We start from the raw sequence: 25078 nt of genomic DNA, 5'->3' as shown, positions 1-25078 counted from the left end.
ACCCCACTGATGTGAGTACTCGTGTTTCTAAAAGCAGGGACATGCTGAAATACTCTCCTGAACTGTGGCTGTCCTGTCTTCTTCATAATTATATCATTATTAGCAAAGTAATGTGAAATTTCCAAAACAGGTCCCTGAAAAATCAAAACTAATGGTGTAGTTAAAAGGCTGAACATCTCGGTGCTTTTAAGAAAATGAGAAAGTTTTCCTCTGTTATATGGTGATATCCTCATTGTTCCTGCCAACAGTCATTTTTATTTTCTGGCTAAATTTACGTTGAATACACATCTCATTGAAACTTCACATAGCTCTAGCAAAAGAATCCTACACGATATCATTACAGTAAAAAGCTAACAGAAGTCCTACTAATAGGTAGCATTAAATACCCCAAAAGTAAAGCTGATGACTAAAGGATCATTTGTTTAAAAGGGAAAGACAAAGCACCTTTGCGTGAAGAGTTACTAAAACAGATGTTTCTTAGACACAGACAGGTTTGTCCCGCTCTGTGATACAGGGTAGTAGTGGACCTATCTGTTACCGTGCTTCTTACAGAACTGATTTATCAAGTCCTTGTATATTCTTTGACCTGACTGCAATCAGTAGGAAATCAGACTTTTACATCATCACTGATTGTATATGGAATGGATCATATAATGAAAAAAATTTTCCATGCAGCAGGGAGGGTTTTTTTTGATAATTAACATGCTTGATATGGCTGTAAATACTAACAGCATTCTAAGTGATATAGTCCAGAACACTTTGCAGAAGCAAATCATGACAGACACTAATAGCATTTATGTTAGCCTTCCTTTCACAAATAGCATTATTCTAGAAGGACTGTGGAGTAAAATTTTTCCTTTATCTTGTTAACTGTAACGTTTCTAACAAGCAACATTCCTATGTTAACTTTACTAAATGATATGGGGTTTTTGCTGATATACAAGCTATATGAGAAATAATCTTGGAGTAATACAGTCTCAAAAGCCTCAGAATAGATATTCCTCTGTCACCTGTAACAGAGAACATAAAAAGGAGCACATGACAAAGCAAATACTTTGTAAAAGGTTCCCAAGAACTGTAAAACTTTAAGTCCTTGCAACAGGATTGAAGGCAGCATGAGGAGAAAGTGGAGGAAGAAAAAAAAAGACAAATGAGGTATATGTTACAGAAACAAACTCTGTAATACAGGCCCTTAAACTAGCAACTCCCAGAAGTCCTGCAGAATCTTGCAGAAAACATTGCAAAGTGTTATTTCAAGCAAGTCTTGATATTATAATACTCAGACTACTTTTTCATTTTAAGCATATGTTGTTTTTTTAAAAAGCAAACAGTGAGCCTAGCAAATGTATTGCAAAACTATTGGCAATAGTTTACCTTCTTCAGATAAATCAGGCTGCATGTCAGCACCCATCCCTGAGGTACTAGGATTTACTATGACATTTACCATACTGCAAGGGAGACATGGTGGCTCTGTGAGATGTTGCTCGATGTCTGACTGCAGTATAGATTTTTTTTATTATTATTTTTATACTGCTCAGTGGCAGTATAGCATAGAATCACAGAATGGTTTGGGTTGGAAGGGACCTGAAAGATCACCTAGTTCCAACCCCCCCGCCATGGGCAGGGACACCTTCCACTAGACCAGGTTGCTCCAAGCCCCATCCAGCCTGGCCTTGAACACCGCCAGGGATGGGGCATCCACAACTTCCCTGGGCAACCTGCTCCAGCGCCTCACCGCCCTCACAGTGAAGAGCTTCTTCCTTCCATCTAAGCTAAATCTACCCTCTTTCAGGTTAAAGCCATTGCCCCTTGTCCTACCACTACATGCCCTTGTAAAAAGTCCCTCTCCAGCTTTCCTGTAGACCCCCTTTAGGTACCGAAAGGCCACAATAAGGTCTCCCCGGAGCCTTCTCTTCTCCAGGCTGAGCAACCCCAACTCTCTCAGCCTGTCCTCATAGGAGAGGTGTTCCAGCCCTCTGATCATCTTCGTGGGCCTCCTCTGGACTTGCTCCAACAGGTCCATGTCCTTCTTATGCTTAATTTTATGCTTTTGAGTATTCTGATTGATCGTAGACTATCATCAGATAATTGAAACACTGACAGTCCATACCTTTAGTCTGCTTATTTTTTATCATCTACTTTGTAGACATCATAGAAATGTTTTCCCTTTGGTTAACTGCTTCTCACATAACTTCTCGTAACAAAGACAGCAACAACAATATCCAAATTCCTGCCCAGTCTGGCTTTCCACGTCCAACCAAATTCACAAAATACACCACCTTTTATTGAAAAAAGAAATTGCACATTGTGGATCTGGATTGAACTCTTTGGCCATCAGTGTGCTAAAGACAAAAGCTATGGGATTTGCAGTGCATGGCATATTTCTCTCAACTGAATGCAATTAAAATTGTTTGTGCTTCTTCTTATAAGAGGTAGAAATACAAATCAGCTTGCAATTCTACCAGTGATTCCACACTTCCCATATAAGTCCGCTGAGAGAGACATCTCACAGACTTCTGGTTATCTTTATGGTTATTGTTACCCAAACACAAGGAATCAGTTACTTGGCAAATTTCATGACGTAGATTTTCATTGCAGATAATAGAAATAGAAAAACTTGCAACTGGTCAAATCAGAGTCCCCTTTGATATTTATAAAGTTTGTAATTTAAGCCATTTTTTTCTCCTTAAGGCCCAAAATTTTATCAGGTCTTCTGAAAACAAAATTTTGCACCAAATTCACAATCTCTCCATATAGGTGTTTGAAAATGCATTTCTGTGATTTAGAGCTTCTATAAAAGTCCTTTCAATATCAACAGTTCCTACAAGGTTCCTAGCTATTTTAAGTATTTTCTACGTGTTCAAAAATTTGTATGTGTGCAGTACACCAAGAAGTCCATATTCATCTGTGGAATTCATAGCAATTTTTATAAAGCATTCCGAGTTTTGTTGGACAGCCTCTAATTTCTGGGCAGTGAAGCCAACTTTCAGTGTCTTGACCCAAAGATATTGACTTCACCCCAGTGTCTACTGAACATTTCCAACGCAAGCACAGAATGGCTGAACCACACGTCATATATTGCAACCATTTGGTCACACCCCCGGTCACTAATGTTGAGAATAATGTTGACAAGATTCGGTACATTCCATCTGCCCTTACGCTTTGTGCAGTTTCTGTTTTCAAGGCTGTGCTGGGTCTCCGTGATGCTACTATGGCCTTACCTCACTGCATGCTGGTTTAGGATCCAAGCAAAGATTTCAATCCCTCTGGTCCCAGTTTTCCATTGCTTTTGTATTTATTTTAGCATTCAGCTTGCCTGAATTTTCTTTTCTAGCAGTAACTACCACATACAGCTAATCCTATTCTTCAGGTACGTAGCTCTGATTTTTTTTTTTTTCCTAATTGATGTGAGAGGGAATTTTCTAATGAAGTGAGTTTTCCCCCCAAAATCCTGATTAAAGATTTTTAGAAAATGTGTTAATGTCAGTGAACTTCTGCCAAAACACAAGCATACTTCTTTTGACGGTTCTGACATGCTACGTAAAATCAGATACTAAACATAAAACTATAACTGATTCTTGCAATTCACTTGGACACCTAGAGTTCATGGCTTCAGGACAGTCCCATAATACAGAATTCCCTAGAGGTAGGGACTTCGTGGCTTCCAACCACAATAAGAAGCAAAGAAGCCCTGAGACTAAGCTGGGAGCAGGGAAGACCCATCACTTGGACCAGTAGAACCTGGACTAACCTTGACTTCAAAGCAGGGAGCATGAAAAGCTCAAGAGGTCTTTCTATCTTCCTCACCTTTGAGCCAGTACCTTAGAAGACCTGAATCAAATGCTATGAGCTTCTCACATCACGGGGAGGACTTCTATGGCTGGTAGCCCCTCTCAGCTCTCTGCGTCTTGTGACTGACACAGAGCAGGGATTTTGACTGTCAGGAACCACAGCTGAACTGGGACATGCTAGAACAGGTTTCCAAGGTTCAGTAACATTTCAGAATTTACTGAGGCAAGTGGGGGAATGTTGAGAAAATTTCAAAGTTTCACTTTACATTTAAAAAAAACCCCCAAATTATTATTGCTATTATCATTTTTAAGGGTGTGTCAGAATTGCCTAAGGAATGCAAATGCTGACTTTTGTCCAGAGTAATGGCTAAATTTATAGAAAGCTGGTTCTGCAGCTCACTTTCATTTCTGCAGCCTTTCCAGAATGAAACTTGTAAGCAAGGCAAACATAAGTCTTTTTAAGGAAGGCAAAGGTACAAGCTAAAAAAATTTATGTTTAATCATAGTAGGTATGCCTTGGCCTTGGCATAACTTCAAATGCAAGGATATACCCAGCAGTAATTAGCCCCAGTTTGGTCTGCAATAGAAAAGAGGTAAATAAAAACCCTAGCATGGTCTCAGCAGGTGGCAACTTTTTTTCTGTACACTGGGTCATATGCTGTTAGCAGCAAAGACGACACCCGCTTCCTATCTCCCAAGACATCTGCGTGCTTCAGTGATGGCTGGTACCCAAAGCAGAGTACAAGAAAATCTGAAATGAGCAGTTATAGAATAGACTGCCCATAGGGAAGCCTAAATCCTTCAAATCTTGCAAAATCCTTGCATCTTTTCACTAGTCAGCTTGTGCCTGGAGGAACAAGAGTTGTATTCCTTTCAGAATTTTAAAAACAGTCTTTCCTAGATCTTGCATTCATTTTAGCATTCAGTTCATCTGAACGACCGTTGATGTAGGAGAGTGGAAGAACTAAGCCACTATTAGTACAAAAAAGTTCATTTCCTTTAGTAGTAACTGGAGACCATCTGCTACAACCCCAAATTATTAAAAGTTGACAGGTATCCAAAAGCAGTTTTTCTTCCTTAATGTCTGTAGATCAGCTGCTGCTCTCTGCTCATACGTCTTCCCTGTGGGTACACAGAGCACCTCCCCTCACGAATGTGCTGGTTTATAGCCAGGGGTCAGAGGTGTTACAGAAACGCCTAAGAAAATAAAATTACTGTCTCTACACAACGCATTGCAATTAGCTGTCTTGAGAAGAGTTACATTCAAGTACTGCAAAACTGCATTCACCTGTTTGGAATTCAAAATAATCAGGGGGAAAAGAAGCCAGTACCAATACTCAGTTCCGAAAGTGGAGGGTAGTTTCTTTTGAAATGATCTAGGCTTCAGAGTAAAGTGTCAATGCTCTACATACGCAGAACTATATGATGTTTGAACAGCTGGCCGTAGCATAAAATGTTTTAACGTAGACAAAGAGCAGGCTGGAAGCAGTTATAAATAACAGTTTCTCTCTGAACAATCTGGACATGCCTGTATGCAATTCCTAACCTACAGTTTAATAAATGACAATTACAATGGACTTTGTCAGCCCTTGGCACAAAATAAAGACGCCGTGAACACAGACAAAACTGATCTCTGAAATACTTCAGGTTTTGCAGTTACAAGGCTGCTGGGTGTTGTCAGGCACAGTACGGAAAACTTCAAAACCGTTTTTTTGTCTGCCAAGGAAAGAGATTCTCAAGAAGCACATGCAATTCCGTCTCTCAAACTTCTTCTCTTGGCCATATTAAAATAACAGACACAAGGCAGCAAAGCTAAAACCAAATTATTGCTAATAAAATGGCAACATGGTTTTCTCTGGACAAAACATCACGCATCTAAGTGGAAGCTATGCTGCCCCCAAATCATTATGAGCCCCACACAGCTCTCACTAGATTTTCGTATTGGTAGTCATTCGATTAGTTATCGCATCAATTATTATTTTCATGTCAATAGTTAAAATGGCATTGAAAATCTAGAGAATATCTGGTTCTCAGTTTTGGGAAATGGGCGTATTTTTCCTCAGTGTGTAAGTGTAAATAGGGCAGTAAAATATGACGGTCCCAGGACCCAGAAAGAATTCATCACCAGCGACAGAGTAAATTCTGGCGTATCTGCAACACAAGCTGAAAAAAAGAGGGACATTTGCATAGTGACACCTCTAAGCTTTTCAATCTCCAAACCGTACAATGCCCACCCTACCTTGGGGCTCTGCTCTGTACCACAAAGCCTTGCAAACCTTCCTCTATACCCGAGGTGGGACAAAATTCAAATGGCACAACCACACCACGGATATCACAGGAGGACCAGCCATCAGGGCGCAGATTCCTGCCATTCTGCCGTTTTGTATCGGACAAGAATTGCTGCTGGCACACCAGCGGTTGCACCATTGCTTCGTGCAACGAACTCACCTAATATGCACATATAGATGAATAATGAGGCTACGTCCTGAAGTGAAAGCCTGGATCAAAAGATCATGCAATGGAGTTACAAGTCTCTGTGAGAAAAGGTTAACCACACCATCAGTGATGTAACCTCTTCAGCTGTAGTAAAAGCCAGGAGGAGCTACTCGCTATTCTGCATCCAGGAGATAACCAAGACAGTCCTCTCTACTGTACGTTAAAATCTGAAGACACCTCCTTTACAAAGAGGTTCATTCCCAGAGCAGGGACAGGGGTATTATTGTTCTACGACACTTGTAGGTCTTACACATTTAACACCCTCGCAAAAACAGTGCTAAGAACCCACAGCAGGGTCTCCCCTCACTCTTTCTTTTGGCAGTTGCCTTTAAACTGAGGATCTTGCCTTTGGTCCTTGCCTGTGCTACGCTGCAGCTCCGGTGCGGCAATATCCAAGTCCGGCCATGTATCCTCCCTATCCAGACCCAGACCTCTACCCACAGACTTGAATTCCTGGCTTGACATTGGACCTGCCTCATCACTGTGGACTGGTGCAATGGTTTGGACTCTTGGCTGAACTTGGTGACCATCAACAAACATACTCTGCTCATTTTGCTTTGCTGCTGTGGAACTGTGCCCGTGTTGGCGAGGTCAGTTGTTAATATGGTTGACTTCCAACTCCCCGACCTCTACGGAGCAGCCTGCCTTTGACGCCTCCTGACAGTCTATACCTGCTATCAAGAAAATAAGAATTACGGTAATGTCTTCCTGAGTATATATTTAGAGCACAGACATACTCATCAAATGGCTTCTAAGTGAAGAAAAACTATGAATGAAAGAAAAGTTGATTCATGTAATTAGGTGTCAAAATTTTCTTCTGGCTAGAGAAACATGAAATGTGTTGTCAGATTAATATAATGACACAAAGAAATTTGTAAGGCAAGTGGTTCTTAGTCTTCAAAGACAGAATTCTGCCAAGCAATTCTTTGTAAGATCATATAGCTGTAAAAATTTACACAATGAGGAACACACATAAGAATTTATTAGTGATTTATATCACAACTAAGACAGGCACAAACCTTTTCCCAGCAGCGATTGATTTCCAGTTTGGACAATGTACAGGTATTTGTTTCTGAATTAAAATTACAAGAAAGTATTATAGACAATGAGTGTACACCTGTGCTAGGTTTGATTGTGTTTTATGAATTTGTGGTAACTAAGGGAAGAAATATGTGTTTGTTTTCTTAATCCTCCCACATACTGTTCTTTGTTTATTCAAGCCCTGATCCTACAATCACTTAAGTATGTGACTAACTTTTAGCAGCTGAATAAGCCCCAATTTCAGCAAGGACTTCTTTGCCTGCTTTAAGTTTAAGAAGCACATAAATATTGCGGGATAGGAACCATTCACAATGTTCAGTGATTATCCTAAATTAGAATGCTGTCTATTTTCTGTGACATATGCATACATGTATAGCAGGAGTAACACAGAATCAGAACAATAAATCACAGCTTAGCTCACAAAGTCACCAAAACTGGTATTTTAGGAGTCTGGCCTGGCCCATGTAGGACAGAGTCCTCTGGGTCTGAACTATTTTTTGTACATTTAAGGTAAGCATATCTGGCAGAATAAGATAGTCTTTTAAAATAATTAACTCCAGGTAACAAATTATGTTTTGGAGTTAAACAGAGGGGAAATTCTCCTCCATACTCTTCTGTACTGCAAAACCAAAAATGTATGTAAACAGAACATCAAGCAAAAGCAATTGATCTTATGTACTATGTTGATCCTGTTAGTGATATGATTAATAATTTCAGTAGACAGTTTTTCGTTTTCTGCCTTTAGACATTTTTCCATGCTCAGGACCTGATTTTTTTTTTTTTTTTTTTGAGAAATACTTCTCGAAATCAGAGACTTCACTTTTTATAGTGAGAGTTTAACTTGCGCAGTAGTAGAAGGGCAATAATCCAGGAGCTAATGTCGTCATAGTCACTGTAGTAACAGATTTGCTTATATTAATGCGGAGATACATTCAGCTTCTGTCCCAAACAGCTGAAGTTGTTATTTCATGGAATTTTCATGGAAAGTTTAGGAATTCAGCTACAGCACCTACGTAATTCAAAGCCTATTTAAGTCACTGGAAAGCCTTTCACGGACTTCTGTGGGTCCTGGCGCGTATGTCAAATGCTTGTGGGATATGCTGTGGATCCTCATGGCCCCAAGAGCCCTATGTGGGTTTCGCTTTCAAATTAAGTTGTAATTTGAGGCTAATCATTTTGAAAAGAGACTGCTCCAGTTCCCCAGTGTTAGGGTACTGGCCTCCCCACTTCTCTACTAGAATGAAAAGAGGAGGATATTTTACATGTGTCAGGATTATTCAGCATCATGCTGCTGAGCAGAAAATATGGTCCATGATGAAACAATACTTAAGATTAACAGAGAACAAGTGAGGAGGTTACTAAGTCCTTCTGGGGCAGATTGATGGAGTGGACGTGAGCTGATTAGTCAGATACTATAATAAGCACATGCCCAAAGGCCTCCCGTCCTGTAAGTCGTTTAATACTACTGTAGTTGCTGTGATAGGGTCTTTCTGAAGCAGAGTACAACACCTGCAGGGAAGGATGGACCACAGAGTTTGTGGTCGGTATAGTATGCCTGACCATGAGCCCCTGAAAGGACAGAGAACAAGAATGCACTTAACATTTCAAAAATCCTTCACCTCCGCCCTCTAAGAAGGGAGGACGAGAGCCTTGTTTACTTAGCTTCATGATCAGCAGGGCCATGAGGAAAGAGGAAAAGTCATAGGGTTAGCGTAACGTATTCCTGTGTTCTGCTCCAAGTTTTTTTCTGCCAAAAGCATTTTACAGAACTTCAAAACAAAACAAAATGAGAAAGGGAAAGGGAGAAGGAAGAACAGAGAAGGGGAAGGAGGAAAGGGAAAAGGGAAGAGGGAAAAGATAAAAAGCAAAAGGGAAGAGGGAAAAGGAAAAGGGTACATTCTCTGACCCACCTTTAGACAAATATGTATCCCATAGAGCTGCTAAGTAAGTATTTATTTAACACACACACTGTAAATACTCAGGGGTGTCTGCGTTAACTCCTAGTTGGAGCAGCAGCCTTTTCCCACCGGTTATGTCTTTTTTCAGTAATAAAAAGCAACTTTGATCAACATAGAAAAAATTAGTTTTCTGAAGGGTAATATTTCAAGAGAAATGATGAAAACCTCCTTGTTGAACAATTCAAAGCTGGCGTGGGCAAAGGAGTTACAGAGTTGCCACAGTTCTGTTCTATCATTTGAAATTCTGTAAGAGAAGTGTAAAAAGGAGGTACAATACTTCAGGTCACCAGTGATTTGTTTATTTTTCCACTGAGAATGCATCCTTTGAATTTTAAGCATGTTCAGATTTATATTGAACACGATGCCCACTCACCCCCCCATTCATCATATCACCGGGCCAGGAAATTGCCATGCGGTACTTATTTGTCAGAGTCGCATCTCAGGATAGATATGTGTTTCAATGCAAGTGCATCGGAAAAAAACCACAGCAAGAAATATACATGTAGAATCAAGGTCTTGATTATAATATAAGGCCACCTTAGCAGTATTTTGAGTTCAGTCAAGTATTGTTTGTTAAAAACAAATGTAGTTATACACTAATATATCATATATTATAGAACTCTAATCAAAAATTCAAAACTCTTTCAGATTGGTGTTTTTACATTAATACCATTTCACTGCAATAACTGACAGGTTATTTTGATCAAGAGCCAGATTTTTTCAGCTGAGAAAACTTGCATGTGTCATATACCTCTCCTGTTATTACATCTGAACAAAACCCCTAAAGACAGAGAAAAAAAAAAAAATCAGACCATGTGTGTTAAACCACATTCACAGCTACCCTGAAAAGGATGAAATGTTTGCTTGGTTTTTACAGTGAATGGCAGGAAAGGGTTAGATTCACACATACATACCCACAAGCACCGCAAAATGGCAGTACTACTGTGGAGCATTCATTGTAGGTGAGTGGTTCCTCCTACTGAGTCAAGAGCTATGTTGGTTTGGCAAAGTGTTGAAACAGATAGAACTGGAACAGCTTGTGAAAAGCTGAAGACTAAGAAAAGCTAACACTTTGGCCCTCTGAGAATAAAAAAGAATCATATTCACAGAAGTGATGCAGTGTATTGAGTTAATATGTAGTTAACCAAAGTGGAATGGCAGAAATAAAGATCCATACTGTGGAGAGACACTGTTCCCTCACACCTCATTCTGTGATGCAGCCAATGGACTGGCAAGGAGGATTATTGAGCCTGATCAATGGATACTTTGATATTAGGAATTCCAAATATGAGAGAATTCCTAGAAAAGCCTTAGGTTTTGCATAATTTTACACTCATTTTCTTCACCACTACATACTTTGCTTTGTAGACCACCATATACGCATTGCTGCCTAGTAATTAAGCTACTAGTACTTTTGTTTTGGTTGTCCACAAAAGCCCTTTGCCTCTTGAAAATATACCTTCTAATGCAACATAACAGCACTGAGCCAGAAGTATTCTGTGGGACAGAAAGAAACACAGGGACAAACAGCAACAACTCTAAATAACGTATTTCAAGAAACAATGTACACTGCAATGTATGCTTAAGTATGACAGCTGTTAGTTATCAAATTAAGACATCTAGAAAAGCTACATAGTTCCTCTCCCACCCCAAACAGATCTGCTCTTTCTAGGTGCTTGTTTTTCCCATGAGCATGGCTCGTGGCTCAGCAAGTCTTAAAATTTTTGCAGGGATCACTTTTAATTATGGGACTGCATTCTACCTGAGATGTTCAGGTAAGTTTGCTGTCAGGTAGTTATTTGCATTAACAGGCACTTCCAGTTTGGTTTGTTTAGCTTTAGTGAGGTAGTTCTGGCTTCTTACAAGGCAATTTTGAGCTTCTCTTGGTCTTCCACCATTGCTCCCCAGGACAAAACTGGTGTCTCTTACTTTGTATCCCATAAAAATCATGTAGCATTTTCTAGTTAAACAGCTTACCTAAGTAGAACACTATATAATGACAGTCTGAGAAAAGAATATTTCCTAAACAGAAACTGAATGCACATAACAGATATGCTCTGAAGTTTCAATGACACTTTGTTGAAAAACCAAGTGGAAAATACTTGGAGCAAATTGTCCTCCACCTTGGGGAGGAAGTGGTGAGCGCTTCTTTTTCAGGTATTTATTACTCATATACATACACATTTGGATACATAAACAAAGATACTATTGTCAGATTGACAGCCTTTAGGTCTTCTGTAGTATTCTTGCCACAAAACTGATGATGGACTTCTCTGAGCTAACAGCGCTATTTGCCTTCTGTCTGCCCATATTGCACATATTCCACTGTCACTTGCAAAATAATGTAATCCAAATGGCTTACTCTAAGCTTCATCTTTCTCAGGCAAACAAAGCACTTTCAGGACCTTTGATTCTGAGATCTACACATGAAGTTATTGGGAGCTGCGCCTTATGCACTAGGAGAGTGCTGTCCGCACGTACACTTCAGTCTGGACTCAGAAACGTCCGTGGTCTGTCAGTTTTGATTGCATTTGTTGAGTTCTAAATCTGGCTATCTTAGTTGTCAGAGTATTTTGTCTTAGATACCACTCACAATTTTGTCTCACATGGAAGACTCAGTTCTCTGTCACTTCAGAAATTTGACTGTTTGGTCACTGAAAGAAAGAAAGAAAACAAAGCTCTAAAAATAAAGTGTATCTTATGCATATAGTGACTCGGTGCAGCTTGTAGAAGCCTATGTTTGCAAGAGGATAATGCAGCTGAACTTCAGGTTTTTACACTACCATGTACTGTAACATTAAGCTCCAGGTCCCTACACTGATATGAATAGGTATGTACACAGAAATCCAGAAGTCTAGCTCAGTCCTTTGTTCTGAATAGCACAGAAGACCCAGTCTTGGTAACTCTTATTTAGATACATAACTCAATAATTAACCAGATTATTAACCCATTAAAACCAGAATGCCACTCAGCCATTCTAACCCTTCTGCAAGCATTGATACAATCTTCTTCTATCCAGGTTAGGAAGTGTAACTGAATGGGCAGGCAGCTACACGGGTAAATGACTGGTTGGATGACTGGGCTCAGAGGGTAGTGATTAATGGGTCATTCTCTACCTTGAGGTAACAAGCGGACCACAGGAGTCTGCTCTGGGATCTGTCCTGTTTAACGTCTTTACCAGTGACTTGAGAAGGCAATGCAGTGGACTCATGAAATTTGGAGGTGACGCTGGGGGGTGGAGGGTGGGAGAAGGGGCAATTGATGAGCTATGGGGCAGGGCTGCCATCTAGAGGGACCTAGAAAGGCTGAAGGAATGGGACAACAGGAATCTTGTAAAATTCAACAAGGATAAATGTAAAATCCCGCACCGGTCAAGGAAGAACTCTTTGCAAGAATACAGGCTGAGCAACAGTTCTGGGGAAAAGGACATGGGGGTCCTGGTAGGCAGCACACTCAACATGAGCCAGCAAAGCAGCAAAGCCCACCAACAGCATTGTTGGCTGTAATGACAGGAGCACAGCTAGCAGCGGGAGGGGAAAGATGATTCCCCTTTCCTTGACACTCATTGGACCACATGTAGAATACTGCATCTGGTTTTGGGACCCCAGTAAAAGAAAGACATTCATCAACTGGAGCAGATTCAGCAGACTGCTGCTCTAAGGCAGACATTCCAAACCTTTTTTACTTCAGTTGCCCTTTGCTGGACTTGTCCGGTATGTCCGTGTCTCTCCTAAACTGGGAAGCCCAGAGCTGGACACAGTACTCCAGATGTGGCCTCACCACTGGGAGGAAGGGAAGGATCACTTCCCTGCTCCTGCTTTTTATGCTTTTCCAAACACAGCCTGGGGTCCTCTTGGCCTTCTTTGCCACAGGGTACATTGCCGGTTCATTATAAGCTTGTCCACAAAAACCAACAAGTCCTTTTCAGCAAGGCTACTTTCCAGCCAGTCCTACCCCAGCTTGTACTAGGTTAATCCTCACCAGGTGCAGGACTTAGTATTTTCCTTTGCTGAACTTCAGGACGTTTCCGTCGATACATTTTTCCAGCCTGTCAAGGTCTCTCTGAATGGCAGCACAACCATCCCATGTATCAACTGCTTCTCCCAGTTTTTGTGTCATCTGCAAACTTGCTGAGGGTGCAGTCTATCCATTATCCATGTTGTTAATGAAGATGTTAAAAAGTGTTGGTCTCAGTACACACCACAGGGTACACTGGCATCCAGCTGGATTTCATACTGCTGATTATACCCCTTCAAGTACATATAGTTCAGGCAGTTGTCAATACACCTCACTGTCCACTTATCTAGTCCAAACTTCATGAGTTTATCAATGTGGATGTTACAGGAGACAACACTGAAAGCCTTGCACAAGTCAAGACCACAAATATCAGCTGTCTTTCCCTCACCCACTGAGCTTGTCATTCCATTGCAAAAAGCTATTGAGGTTCTTGGGCACGATTTTCCCCTTCGCAAATACGTGCTGACTACTCCTAATCACCTTGTTCTTACTGGCTCTGGGAATGGATTCCACGATTATCTGCTCCCACGCCTTCCCAGGGACTGAGGTGAGCTGATCAACCTGCAGTTCCCCAGATCCTGCTCCTTGCCCTTCTTGATATTAGGAATGATATTGGCTTCCTTCCCATGCTCAGGAACTCTCCTGATCACCAGGATCTTCCAAAGATAATCAAGAGTCCTATCTCAATGACAACAGCCAGCTTGATGAGCCCTCATAGACATGTCCCATCAGGTCCCATGGACTTGCATGTGTCCATCTGGTTTCAATGTTCCCTCACTCAGTCCTCCTTGATGGAAGGTAAATATTCATTGCTCCAGACTTTCCCAGTGGGTGCAGGGGCTCAGTTTCCTGAAGGGAAATCCTACCAGTAAAAAGCGAGGCAAAAAAGGCATTGAGTGCTTTGGGTGTTTCCATGCCCCTGTCACCAGGTTCCTTGCCCCATTCAGCAGCAGGTCCACATTTTCTCTAGTCTTCTTTTTGCTGCTGGTATACCCGTAGAAGCCCTTCTTGTTGCTCTTCATGTTGCTTGCTAGATTTAATTCCACGTGGGCTTTGGCTTTCCTGACCTCACTACTGTAGTCTCAGACAGTGTCTCTATATTTCTGCTGTGCCACCTGAGCCTGTTTCCACCTCTTGTATGCTTCCTTCTACTGTTTGAGTTTAGTCATAAGAAATATCACCAGAGATGAATCACAACTTGGATGCCACACTGGTTGATGTTCTGAAACTGTTTTGCAGTAAACCCCAGTTATGGGCGATTCAGAATATCCACGCAACACAGCTAGTGCTTATAGGAAACTCTGAAGCATGTCTTGGAGCAATATTCTTTTCTCTCAAGAGTCATCACCTTACTCTTTAGCAGGCAGCACAAAATTAAAATTATTTCTAGGTGGGTTCTGTTCTTGAGTTAGGTAATGTGTGTCAGTTGTAAGAAGGGAAGTGGATATAAAATGCAATGAGCAATGACCATGCAATATAATGCCCTCTTAGTCACTGACCACCAAAAAAAGTAGAGAAAGTCAAAAGCTATATTCAGATTTCCAAAGAAGCAGAGTCAGACCTGACTCTCCTGACTATGTATGGAACTGTGATTTCACAGTTCAGAGAAAGATATGCCACAAATAGGACTGGAAGTTAATGCTAACTGAGCAGTTATAAGTTGCGATGGTAGGAACTGATCACAGCAAAAAGTGAATTCAGTGGCAGCAGTGGAGGTAGACCTGCAGTCATAAGACCCTGGAGATACCCAAGCATGGAACAAGCTGGTCAAAGCCCATTCTTGTTAATATTCTATTTTCTGTACTGAAGATGAAGCAAAAGACCATAAATGATCATGCAGTTCAAATTAAAATCTTATCACTGAATCACCATTACCAGCTTCAGGCCTCCATCAATTGAATGTTTGGAATGAAACATGCTTGAATGCCTCCAGAAAACCCTGGTTCCTCGCAGAACCCCTCAGAAAAAACTTGGTTCAGACCCTGGTTCTTCTGTGATTGGGCTATAAGACAGATACTCATTTAAAATACTGCAATTCCTTGGCAGGGCACATTCAGCCCTGTCTGTTGCTTTTTCCAAGGCTTTCTCACCAGAAAGTATTCTGAATAATACATCTGTTGTTTCACACTCCTCATATGCAAATACATTAAAATTAGGGTTTGACCATTTTACTCATTCTTTGAGAGAATTCTACCTGCACTCTACTATCTGCAATGTCTGTGACTTTCCATGTTTGGGAACAGGAGCTACTAGAGACAGGAAGATTACGTGGATAGAATTCACCACAGTCCAAATTGCTGGCTAATTTTGTTGGTTTTTAAACGTGCTGTAATTGTGTGGCTTGGCCAAATGGGAAAAGATTGTTTGGTGACCTAGAAATAGTGGTGGTAAATAGACATCCTCTCTTAAATAGGTAACATTAATGACATCTGAAATAATCAGATTTCACCAGACTGCACAATTTGCTGCCTTTTTAGCCAGGGCACACTGTGTAAATTGGCAAAGCTACTGCATGAATTTGGTCAAATTTGAGATACCACTATGAGAAAAACCAAACCAATCCACAGCTCACACACCGAAGGGGAAGAAATCACAGCCAAAGGGACAGGCAGCCTCCAAAACAAGTATTTGATTTGGAAATCAACATGATAGAATAAGAAAAAAGTTCTCTGGAACCATTTGAATATCCGAAACATAAATAGTGCAATCAAATCTTCCCTTTCACTGTTCATTTACTGAAATGCCAGCTTGCAGCTGAAATCTGTATTTGTGTCTGTGTTCACCTGCTTGAACCAAACAAGCCAAGGCTATTCTTATGCACACGGTGTAAATCACTGTATTCTGTTAACTACTCCTAGCCACTTCAAGCAGTATTTCTTGTTCTCTCCAGTCATCCATTCACTTCTGTAGCAAGGAACGGGTAGTTCAGTACCTAACCGAGATCACGAAGATCAGGCATTGTCCTTAACATGTAAGAAATAAATCACAGATGAAACATTTTAATTAAATTGATGCTCATTAGCAGGTACTACCAGAAGTACCTGGGACTAGCAGTTTTTACACAGCAGCTGCTGCATAGGACACAAAGTGAGTAACAGAGCTATAGTATAAGGCTGTGGGAAATCTGTGAGTGGGCATGGCAGTGCCCAAACAGATGTATATGCATTTAAACACTCAGGAGACCACTAGGACTTCTTTCAAGAAATTCCTTGTGTTGCCTTGTCTACAGCTGAGCCAGAACAACATAGCATGGAAGTATTTTGGTATGGCCTTTCTCAGCAGAGCAGGTCCTTCAAACACCATTTAGTGGCAAATGCAAGCACAATTGAGATTTTAAGTTCTATTCGGGTCATGGAAACAACTGCTTACTGTGGGCTTCCAGTGTGACCGGGATGCCTTCAGAGAGGAAATGAAGACAGCCATTATAATGCTATAGCCACCCCAGCTGGTTCTCCCTTCTGAGGCCTCAAAAAAGGCCCCCCAAAATCTTCTGTTGCCTGGTAGAGTAGCTTTGCAACCATGTGTTTATTGTCCAAGAGAATTAGCATGTAGAGGGTATTACACAGAAAACTAATCCATTTAGAAAAGTGACAAAATGGAACAAATTTACTAAATCAGGTTTGTTCTACTGGTATTTTCAATCTCTTCAGCCACTCATACAAATGACCCTGACTGAACCCAACTGATTTTCTATAATAAATTAACTATGTTTTGCGTGGAAAGGCATCTTATCAACTATGAAATCAGGCTTAGCTCCACATTAAAAACATGCACAACAGCTGGTAACAGCCTGAAGACACCTCTGAAAGATACACAGTGGCTTCTACAATTTAGGCTCAAGTGCAGTTTGATGATGTCCAAATGCTCAGTTGGGTACAAGAGGATATAGTGCCATCTAAGTTATCTTTACAAAATACTGCACTCCATACAGACCAGCACTACTGCAATTGTGTCCTGTCTTAGGAAAGAACTGAGCCGTACCTATCACCACATAAGTCAGAGTGATTGTACACATTTCACACTCAAAGCACATACAGTAATTACTTGATAGAAACAAGTTTTTAAATGTATGTACAAATTTATTTACACTCATTATGTTGGTTCGTTGTGAAGAAAAGTGTGTGAATCACACCAGTTGACCAACAGCCAATGAACGTCAATAATTCAGGATTCCTCCATTAAACTCAGCAGGTCACGAGTGCAAAGTTTATGTCAACAGCCTAACGACAGCCATTCTGTGTACAGAGAGCCAAGGAAAGACACAAATATTTACTTTATGTAAACTATTACTGAGCATGTTACTTAGGGCAAGAAAGCGCTGTTCAGCTTGGCTAATAATAAAACCCAGATGTCAATAAGAAATTTGTAAAGCTTCTTTTAGAGCACACAAATATAATACAAACTGCAGAACCACATACATTTAAACAATTTTTTTCTATATTTTTTTTTAAAGGCATGCGCTGATTTGAATGCCAAGAACTGAAAACCACCGATAACTGCCTAGGGAGCCTGGAAGAATAAATATGACTTTTGCAAGAGGCTAGAGCAAGTCATAGGGACGACTCTCTCTCATTCAGACTTCAACGGGGTTAGCATTCAGATTTTATAGCTTTAGTTCTGTCCACAACCTGAGTACCAGCATGTTCAGGACTATGTTCTGAGCACCTTCTATTCATTAACTTAATTTGTGGTTGAAGATGCAAAGCAACATGGAAAAAACAGCCAGGGTAATCAATGTAAATCAAGATACATTATCAGGTGTAATTAAAGGCCAAGTACACGCACCGCAAGGCAATACCAGATAGAATAAGACAGACTACACTTTTATGTACAGATAGATACATGCTTAATTGTCATTTGAACAAAGGAGAAGTGATGAAGTAATTTATTAAGACACCAACATATCTTTAACCCTCCACACAAACCCAAGTAGAATAGGGTACTATATTCGGGCAATTTTCATGAACGCAGGAGAAAAACTGCAAAAGCGCTCCATAGTTCACATGACACTGTGTTTGTGTGAAGAAGAAGAAGGCATATTATTCCTTATCTTGTTGTACATGTGCAATGTTAGCTGCAGAGAAAGGGCCTAAAATCTTCCAACAGAGTTAGTAAAAATTCAGAATTCTAACTCACAGGAACTGCTGAGGTTTCAGAACTTCTGTTCAGTTTCACTCTAAAGCAAGATTCAAGTATTTCTTAAGAGTTTTGGTGAAACAATGACCAAATCCCATCAATTTGCAGAACATGCAAAAGAATTTTAAAATTCTGAATGAAATATTTCAATTTTTTTTTGCATTCTGTCACAACACATAGCTTGATCTACAAATTACATAACAGATATCTAACTTCATTTTAACAAGCTAAACAGATGTCATTTTGATCAAGAAGGGGTTTCAGCTGGTACTGTGAATTAGTAACTCATGATTTTAAATATAAGGTTTTAAATACTCTGTTTTATTGTCTGTCCCATTTTACAATGAAAGCAGTAGTCAGATATTCTAGAATTTGGAAATTAAAACAACACTTCTACTGAAACAAAAGTCCTAACTTCACACAAGTTCACTGAAGCTAAAGTAAAACCCAGAAGTTCTCAAACAATTTCAAAGACTGCCATGTGAATTCCCCCCCCTGCACTTTCCCACCATCCTTTCAGTTTGTTTCCTCCTTCTCTGTAGGAACTGTCCATAATTATACGATTTTCTCAAGAAGAACAAGACTTGGTCAAAACACTTTTTCTTATAGGAAACTGATCAAAATTTTCTAACTTATCTTTCTAATATCTCTCACAAAGACGTGGCAGAGCTCAAGCCCTCTGCCAGAGGGCTGCTGAGGCTTTCGTTTTTATCTGCACCCTCCAAACCTGCTCCACAATTTGGTGCTCCCTTGGGGAAAACAAGACGACAAGGCTACAGCTGCCTAATCACATACCAGTAAGCAAATTCACTAGACCTCACTGAAGCGGTTGTCTGATTGGTGAAGGCAAAGATGACAAACTTTTCTCCTCTAAATTCTCTGAAGGTCACTGCTTTGTCTGCAGGTCTGTAAAAAACAAGTAACTCCGTCCCCATCCCTCAGTGAATAATATAATCCATGAGCCATTTTCTTGACATTATTTAACCAACTCAAGAACATCTCAAGGTACTTTTTTCCTTTTGCATATAGCCTGTACAAGGCTACAGCAAAAGGTACCTGCACTGTTCCTCTAAAACCATGTTTACTCATTCCCAGTTCCTCTTATATAAAAAGGAATTTAGAGATATAAATATGTGCTATGGGGAGACAGAGGAGAGGTCAGCCATCAGAAAAGCAGAGCAGCAATATTCAATGGGCTGGAGAATCCTGGAAAGCAGTAATCTTAAAGGAGACAGTGACAAAATGGACACTAGACAAAGCATCAGTTTTGCAGCAAAAGGCCTGAATACCAGAGGGGCAATTCATCTCCCCGTGTCTCCAAACATTTTCATCTTAAATACACAATTTATTTCTGTGCACTCTATTACTAAAAGGAACTGTGGGAAAGGAAAAAGAGGTTATTTCTGCAATAGTTAGACTAAAAGATTTGAAGTATATACCTCTTTGCTCTTCAGTAGTTACAGGGAGAATTTATATCGTTCACGTATTTGCAGCACCAGCAAGAAAGGAAGATTATTCCTATTTCTAGCCCTCAACACTTGATTTCAGAAAGTGAAAACATTTAAACCAAGCATCAGGAAAACATTGCTTATAACATAGTCTGACGTGGAATAGAAAACATGAGATCCCTATTACATCAGGCACTTAAAAATCAGCTGTTAAAAAAAAAAATTAGTAAACTTTTGGGAACAGACAAACGAGTAGGAAAGAGTATTAGGCTAGGACAACCATGCAGGAGCACATTCCTGGAACTGTCTCCAGGTCTCTAGTGGTCTAAGGAGACTTGCATAACCCCACTTGATCTTCATTTGTGGTAAGGTTAGGAGTCCTTCCAGCAGTAATAAGATTCTGCACAGGAAAAACTGTCCTGTATCAGTAGGGGTTATCTTTCCTACTTCTGACGTCTGATATGACTTTCAAAGGGTAGGATATTTAAAGAACCAAAGCTTCAGGTAATAGAAACCAGCATAGATCCACCAAAAAAGAAATTGTGTGTCAAAAAAATATTTGTTCTTTTTAACACTGTGCTTGTAGTTTTAATGAGCTTCTGCTTATTAACTTCTATGTGCCAAAATTTGGTTCTCTCCTGTCCAGATGTCACTCACTGCACTGTCCTGGTTTCGGCTGGGAAAGAGTTAATTTTCTTCCTAGTAGCTGGAACAGTGTTGTGTTTTGGATTTAGGATGAGAATAATGTCGATAACACACTGATGTTTTAGTTGTTGCTGAGCGGTACTTAGAGCCAAGGACTTTTCAGCTTCTCACCCCACCCCACCAGCAAGAAGGCTGGAGGGGCACAAGAAGCTGGGAGGGGACACAGCTGGGACAGCTGACCCCAACTGGCCAAAGGGGTATTCCAGACCGTGTGACATCATGCTGAACATAAAAAATGGGGGGAGATGGCTGGGGGGTGGTGACCACTGCTTGGGGACTTGTTGGCCATTGATCAGTGGGTGGTGAGCAATTGCATTGTGCATCACTTGTTTTGTATATTCTTTTATCATTATTATTACTATTTTCCCTTCATTTTCTGTCCTATTGAACTGTCTTCATCTCAACCCAGAAGTTTTACCTTTTTTCCGATTCTCTGCCCCATCCCACTAGGCAGGAGCGTGCGAGCGGCTGTATGGTGCTTAGCTGCCTGCCAGGTTAAACCACCACATGCACTGTCATTCATCAGCTCAAGAAAAACATTTTCACCTGAGGCAACAGCTTTATCTCCATTGTATACGCAATATATTGTATTTCTGCCACTGTTCAGACATACATTAATATTTTTCCTCATTCTAATAGCTGGTTCTGGTTTGTTTCCTTAATTAATGATCTGTAATACATATTTCTCATCTCAACCCATGAGTTTTACTTTTTTTTCCCAATTCTCTCCCCCATCCCACTGGGTGGGGGGGGGGGGGAGTGAGTGAGCAGCTGCGTGGTGCTTAGCTGCTGGCCGGGGTTAAACCACGACAGCACTTACAGCATTTGTTAGTGATAACTAATTTGTGGCTTTTTCTCCTACTGAAATAACTACCTACAGCTTTGGCTCTTAGGTGCACCATCTATTCTATGGCAGTGTCAGTTAAAAAGGAAAAAAACATTCTGAGTAACATTAAAGTCTTCATGTGCAATATCTACTTCCCTTCAATAATTTCTAATGCTCCTATCACGTAGTTATCTAGCAGTCATTTACATAACAAATTCAGACTATTTTTCATAAGATAGTAAAAAACTGCTTTTTGACATAAGTATCATTGCTCATAATGGAGAAGTAATATATGAAGCATTTTCACTTTTCTCAAAATTACATTTAAACTTTTAAATCAATGTTCTCTCCTAAGTTAAATTTGAGGTTATGTCTTCCAGAGATGCTGAGGGATTTGGCTCTGTTACAAGAACATACAGTCTGCAATTACAGAAAGACTTTTCACTGAAAGTCCATAAAGGCTAGGCTGGTACAACTAAACATTTAACTCAAGAGATCTGAAAATCACAATTTGCTCAGACACTTACCAGGAGAAATCTCTGCACACTGGAACAAGCATCACATCTGTGTCTTTGCACTCACACCGTGCCTGGCACATTCCTGATATCTCCAGAGTGACACATACATCTATCCTAATTGCTTTCTGCTACCTTTCTCTGACGTGATACACCCAAAACCATTCAGTATTCTTCTTTTCTTTGAAGTACTTTCTCTCGATTATTACACTCTGAAGAAATATTGAGAGAGCAGGCATGAGAGGCTGCCTTACAGCTGGGGAACCAACATACTTATTTTCCCTGTTCCAGAATGAATGGCAATTTAAGTTCTTAACTTGCAGCAGCTTCCCTATATGAAATGAAGAACAGTAAGCAGCAGAGAAAATGAGGATCTGAAATGTAGAGTCTCTTTCCATATTAGGAAAGCATATCTTAAAATTAACCCTTACTCTCAATTTATAGATGTGATTTGGAGAAGTCTTACCTTCTATGATCTGAGCTGCTGAACCAGCATGGATTGACAAGCCAAAGAGCAGTAGCAGCAAGTCCCAGGTCCACCAGGCATGCCTGGAGCAGGTGTGCCAAAAAAAAAAAAGGGGGGGGGTGGAAAAGAATGAGACGAAAGAGTGTAATACAGAAGCACAAGAGGGAAAAAAGAAAAAGCAAAATTTAAAAGTGAGAGTTCTTACCATGAGAGCATTTTTTGAAAGTCAGTTGAAAGACCTCGAGTGAGGAAAAAGTTCAGTGCACATGAGTTTTATGCTTATGAAAATAAGAAGTTAATAAAAACTGGAGCCTGCTGTTTCTCCTCCAACGTTCAGACACAAGTGGAACAAAGGCAGCTCTCAGGCTCTCTGTGTGACTCACTGCAACTCAGTGCTCCAGCTCTGAAATCTGACTCCGGGTAGACGTTCCTGTCAGACCGCTGCCGAAGAAGAAAACTTCCTACTTTATTTTTTGATGGACACCCCTCACTGCTGTACATCATCCCAATGTTGTCATTCTTCAGTCTTGTCTTTAACTACTGTGTACCCTGACAGATAGTAGCTGAGCTTCTCCAGCTCCCCCTTTCCCCCCTCGCTCACTCATAACCTCCGCTTACTTATCCAATAAAACAGGACCTCCAACATCCTTCCATCCAGCATTACATAGCCAATGCTACGCATTCTTATATGGAATAGGACGTTTCTCTGGCCTTTTAACCAAACTTGAACAGAAGCAAGGTTTAAGATCCAGGCAGGACAGAGCAGTCACGGTTAAATTGCAACAGAGACCTGGGCACCGTCGCCGTACTGTCGTAGGGATTTTCTGTCACCTACAGAGACATTTCGAACCACGTCCTTTCCTCTGACAAATTCTCTAATAATCCCGTTTACAAAGATTTACACCCTGCATGTAGATTAAGAGTGTGTATCTACCTCAGCAGCTGTACCTATATGTGTCTGCTATAAAGATCCTGTAGCTAAGCATTTCAAATAGTTTCCATCAAAAGTGTTATTTCACCCCTCCCTCCTAACTTCATGAAAAGCCTTTTTTTCCACATGTAGCTCTTCAAAGCCAATTCTTGCTCAAGGATGAATTTTTGGAAGAATAACCTTGAGCTTAATCAGACAATTTTTAAGTCATGAGATTTTTAACAAAGACTGCAATTGTCACTTTTTGACTGTGACAGGAGGGAGCCTGGAAAGCATTGCGTGTGGAAAGAGTTCAGTGGGCTCTTGGTAGTTCGAGGCTGGAAGGTGCCGAAGATCACTTTAGGAGATTCAAAACTAAAACCAGATTTACCTAGGATGGGGTGCAGGGGACGGACAGGAGTAAAGGTTTTTTGCAGTAATGAAAGGACAATGCCAAGCGATAAACAGAATTAAGAAGAATTTCATTGTACTGTGAATAAAATGCTTGAGGTTGGGGGGTTTGCTTTGTTGACTATTTTGGGGGACTTTGTTGTTGTTTGTTTGTTTGTTTTTTTGTTTGGTTGTTTGTTTTGTTTTTATTATTTTTTTATTAAATAAGGAAACACAGAGGTTAGGGCTTTAAAAGCTGGAATCTTGATTCTGCCCCAGACTCCCCTTCTAGGTTAGAAACCACAAGTCAGCTCTTTTCATATTTTGAGCTGAGGCACAGACCAGCATTATTTGCTATCCACCTTCTGCTTAGTGATGAGGAAGCAAGAGATCGAACTATCTTTTAATCGAGCTTCTTATTATAAACACACAGTTTTATATTTGTCAGAGGACCAAGGACCCCCCTTTTTCTGTTCCACAATACTATATCAGGGCTGAAAAAAGTTTCATCATTCACCTTTTCTATGTGAGGCTGTCAGCTCTTTCCTTTCTCTCCCCCTAAAGTTTCTCCGTTGTTATCACCACCAGCAGTGCTGCTTACAGGAATGGTGTTTGCAACATTTGTGCAAATCATATACCAAAAGCATTTATTTTACGCCTTTATCTAGGACACTAGATAGATGTTATCCCAGGAGAAAATACTGGTTTCTAAAGCATTCTTGTAAAATGTATGTATTTACAAGCCTGGCTTACTTTTCCAGTTTTTTACAGGTAATCTTTAGCAATTGCTACCAAGAGCCATTATTAGTCCTGTCAAACTATTTTTTAACTCAGTTCCTTCTTTCAATAGTAATTCTTCTATCTCTCTATACATAAAATGTCAGAGGCTTACCTGCATAATGCCTCCTGTTGCAGTACAGTTTTTGTCTGGTATATATGGCCAAAACATACATCTGCTCTGATGCCTTACAGTAGACTAACATACTTAAGAGACAAATGTATGACCAGACTCCAGATTTATTAAATTTAGATGACTATTTGTTAAGGTTTTTTTACAGGATAAGCTGCAAAGATTTCATTAAAAAATAACGTTTCTTCTATTGTTTACAATTTGATGGATTTTTCCTCTGATTTTTCAAAAACCCATAGAAGAAAGGAAGTAACACCCCTCCTTCTCCCATAGGTAATACGCTGTTCCTGCAGATGATCTACATGAAGTGCTGCTGAGAGAGCCTTTAGTTTCTGCTGGATATTTTAACATGGATGTCTGGCCAATGCTGAATATTTTTAGTGCTGCTGGATAAAGGAAAGCAAGGCAAAGCATGTTCTTGACCTCTGCATTCCATTAGTTTTAAATGGACAACAGTGGAGGAATCTCT

The 25078-nt window shown here is 40.3% G+C and overlaps 1 protein-coding gene across 1 annotated transcript in view; it reads right to left on the bottom strand.

Annotated features, from left to right (window-relative positions):
* The window catches only part of LOC128146850 (collagen alpha-1(XV) chain-like), a 163419-nt gene extending 140554 nt beyond the window's left edge, over positions 1 to 22865 (bottom strand). The window contains exons 1-2 of the mRNA XM_052798747.1: positions 22605 to 22865; positions 22400 to 22482 (exon numbers count right to left, since the gene is read on the bottom strand). Coding sequence (XP_052654707.1) covers positions 22400 to 22482; positions 22605 to 22615 — 94 coding nt within the window. The 5' untranslated portion in view covers positions 22616 to 22865. The remainder of the gene's footprint in view (positions 1 to 22399; positions 22483 to 22604) is intronic.
* Positions 22866 to 25078: the final 2213 nt, after the last annotated feature.

Source organism: Harpia harpyja, chromosome 1 (genome assembly GCF_026419915.1).
Source record: "Harpia harpyja isolate bHarHar1 chromosome 1, bHarHar1 primary haplotype, whole genome shotgun sequence".
Lineage (NCBI taxonomy): Eukaryota > Metazoa > Chordata > Aves > Accipitriformes > Accipitridae > Harpia > Harpia harpyja.
The sequence above is the reverse complement of the archived record's forward strand: the minus strand, read 5'-3'. Positions and strand labels throughout refer to the sequence as shown.